This window comes from Propithecus coquereli, unplaced genomic scaffold (genome assembly GCF_000956105.1).
Source record: "Propithecus coquereli isolate 6110/MARCELLA unplaced genomic scaffold, Pcoq_1.0 Scaffold32, whole genome shotgun sequence".
In the NCBI taxonomy this organism is placed as follows: Eukaryota; Metazoa; Chordata; class Mammalia; order Primates; family Indriidae; genus Propithecus; species Propithecus coquereli.
This window is the reverse complement of record NW_012148841.1, coordinates 9030909-9033618: the sequence shown is the minus strand read 5'-3', so window position 1 is coordinate 9033618 and position 2710 is coordinate 9030909. Positions and strand designations below refer to the sequence as shown.

The window sequence follows — 2710 nt, the reverse complement described above, 5'->3', positions numbered from 1 at the left end:
TATTTTCTAGTCTTAAGGTTTTATTAATTTTATATTTAATTCTGAAGTCACCTGAAACTTATTTCGACGTCTATTGTAAGGGGGTCAAGCTTTTTTTCTCCAATATTAAATCAAAAATCCCAGTACCACTTACCAAGTATTTTTTCCTTTTATTAACTGATTTGAAACATCACCTTTATCATATTTTGAATTCTTATCTATATTAGAGTATATGTCCAAGTTTTTAGTTTTTCTATTGATTTATTTTTCTACAGATTCTATAAATTTAGTTTTTGAAACTTTGTATAATGTTTTTATATTGATACAGTATAACAGGTTTTCTATCTTATTCTTTTTCACAGTTCCATTAACATTTTCATTTAATCTTCAAAGCGAATCTTAGGTTACTGCTGTTACCTAAATACATCCCACTGATATTTGGATGGAAATTACATGAAGTGTATAAGTTATTTTGTAGAATATTGACATCTTTCCAATTGTGAAATCTTCCCATCCATTATGGTTGTATGTTACTTATTTTGAGGTCTTTTGTGTCTATTAGAAAAAAATAATTCATATCCCATGAAATGATTTCCCACGAAATCATAAAATTAATACTGTTTAGTAAGGTTTCTCAATGAAGTTTTAAAAATTTACTATAAAACCAGCTTTTCTACTATGAAATGTTTTTTTCCTTTTGTTACTCATGAGAATATCTTCACATATTTGCATATTGCTATCTCATTTTTGCTTTTTCAAAGACTTATTTTTAATCATAGCATTGATAAATTTTATAAATGTGGTTAGTTTTTTTCTTTTTCTGTTTTTTCACTCAGTTTTTGCTGCAAAATAAACTACTCCAAAACTTGGTGGTTTAAAAAATGATGATTTAGTCTTATGATTTTTGTGGTTTGATTGGACATTTCTTCTGTTTTTGCCTAAGTTCACTTTGTAGTTTGGGCAATATGGCTGGGACAGCTGGGTTTCTCTCTCTACCTGGTCATTCTCATCCAAACTTTGTCTCATCACGTGGTCTCTGAGTTCCCAGAGGGCAAGCCCTAGTGCATAAACATTTATCAAGCCTTAGTTTAAGGACATGTTTGCTGATATCCCATTGACCAAAGCCACCGAAGCTCACGGTCTGTATGGGAAGAGACTACAAACAAGGACATCGATACCAGGAAGTGTGATTGACTGGGGACCAATATTGTTGTATTCTACCATGTCTACCTTCTGGCCTTTTTTGACATAACATTTTTTTCCCTCGTTGTTTATCGAGAGCACTTTTATGTTTTTTTCCTGCAATGAGGATTTCATGTTATTTTAGGAACACTATTTTTAAATATAGCATCAGTAGAATCTAGGAATATTGAGAATTTTTTCATATTTTGACGTCTCTCTGAAAGAAGCAATTACTCTTCCTAACTTTTGTTTGCAAATTTATATTCATAACTTAATTCATGAAAGCATTTTAGCTCTTTTGATAATATCAAGATTTAAACAAAAAATAAGTGTGAACTTTGCTTAAAAGTTTGAAAGCAATATGCTCCTAGGATTTCTGTTCCAATTTTATATTAAGAGTTTTATGAAAAGATAAAGACCCTTAGAAGAATAAAATTGCATTGATCTTCATGCAGAAGAAATGTTTATATCAGGTTGGGAAAGATGAAAGATTTTGTCCATTTTGGAAAGCATTTTAACATTGATATTTATAAAAGCTTATAAAGGGTAGATCACTAAGAATTTGTGAATATTGCCTTTAAATGAAATTCATTAACATTCTAGTTAATGTTTCTCTAGTTGAGAAACATGAGTATTGTTTGGAAAATGTCATTAGAAAAATGGTTTTACTCATGAGGAAGGTTGGGAAAACCATAGTCTTTATATTCAATTCATGGTAAAAAATATAATTTTTAAGTCTCGAAAAAGTCCACACTGAAATAAAATTCCTTATTATGGAACTGTGAAATGAAATTATGGAAATTGTTGCCCAAGGACAATTTCTATGATGTTGTAATTCAAATGCGAACTCTGATGATTTTAAAAGTAGTTTTTTGATGCCATTGGCTCTCTGTTACCTATTAATACTTAAACAAGTTTAAAATCTAAATGTCCTCACCTGGTTTTTAGGTAACTCTAACTAGTCTGAACATACTTCTGCGGTCTTATCTTAACACAGCTCCTTTATCCTGTCAGCACGACCCTGAAAACAACAGATTTTTTTTCTGCCTTTGTGCTTTTAACCTGTATATGTCCTGGCTTTGAATATGTTTCCTTGCTATATTTCAGTGTCCTTGTCAAGCTACCTTCATGCATCTTTCTCAGTTTCTGCACCCTATATTGATCTACCTCAGAACTATAGATACTTGTAGTTTGAGCTAGATATTAATAAATAACTACATATCATTTCATGTGCATTAATAGGATTATAAGCCTCCTAGAAGAGATCCTTAAACATTTTTTTTTTCCCTTGGGCCCTCATAGCAGTTAAACAAAGCCATGGACAAACAGTAATTTCACAGTGCATGTTCCCTGGTATTTAGTAGATAAAATCATTTTGATGTAATTTATTTCTTCTCCTTTAATAAAGGGATAGAATGGGATCTGCACTAATGATTGAAACAGCAAGAAATCCCACATGTCCTAAGGTAAGCTTAGAGTCTCTTAAATATAACACCTAGCTGGAACTGAAGGTCTGGTGAGAGCATGTATTCTGAGGGCCCTATTATTA

At 31.3% G+C, this 2710-nt stretch overlaps 1 protein-coding gene across 1 annotated transcript in view; it reads left to right on the top strand.

Annotated features, from left to right (window-relative positions):
* PNPLA8 (patatin-like phospholipase domain containing 8) overlaps positions 1 to 2660 on the top strand; it is a 33053-nt gene extending 30393 nt beyond the window's left edge. The window contains exon 7 of the mRNA XM_012650300.1: positions 2570 to 2660. Within this exon, the coding sequence (XP_012505754.1) occupies positions 2570 to 2660 (91 nt within the window). The remainder of the gene's footprint in view (positions 1 to 2569) is intronic.
* The last annotated feature ends 50 nt before the right edge of the window (positions 2661 to 2710 follow it).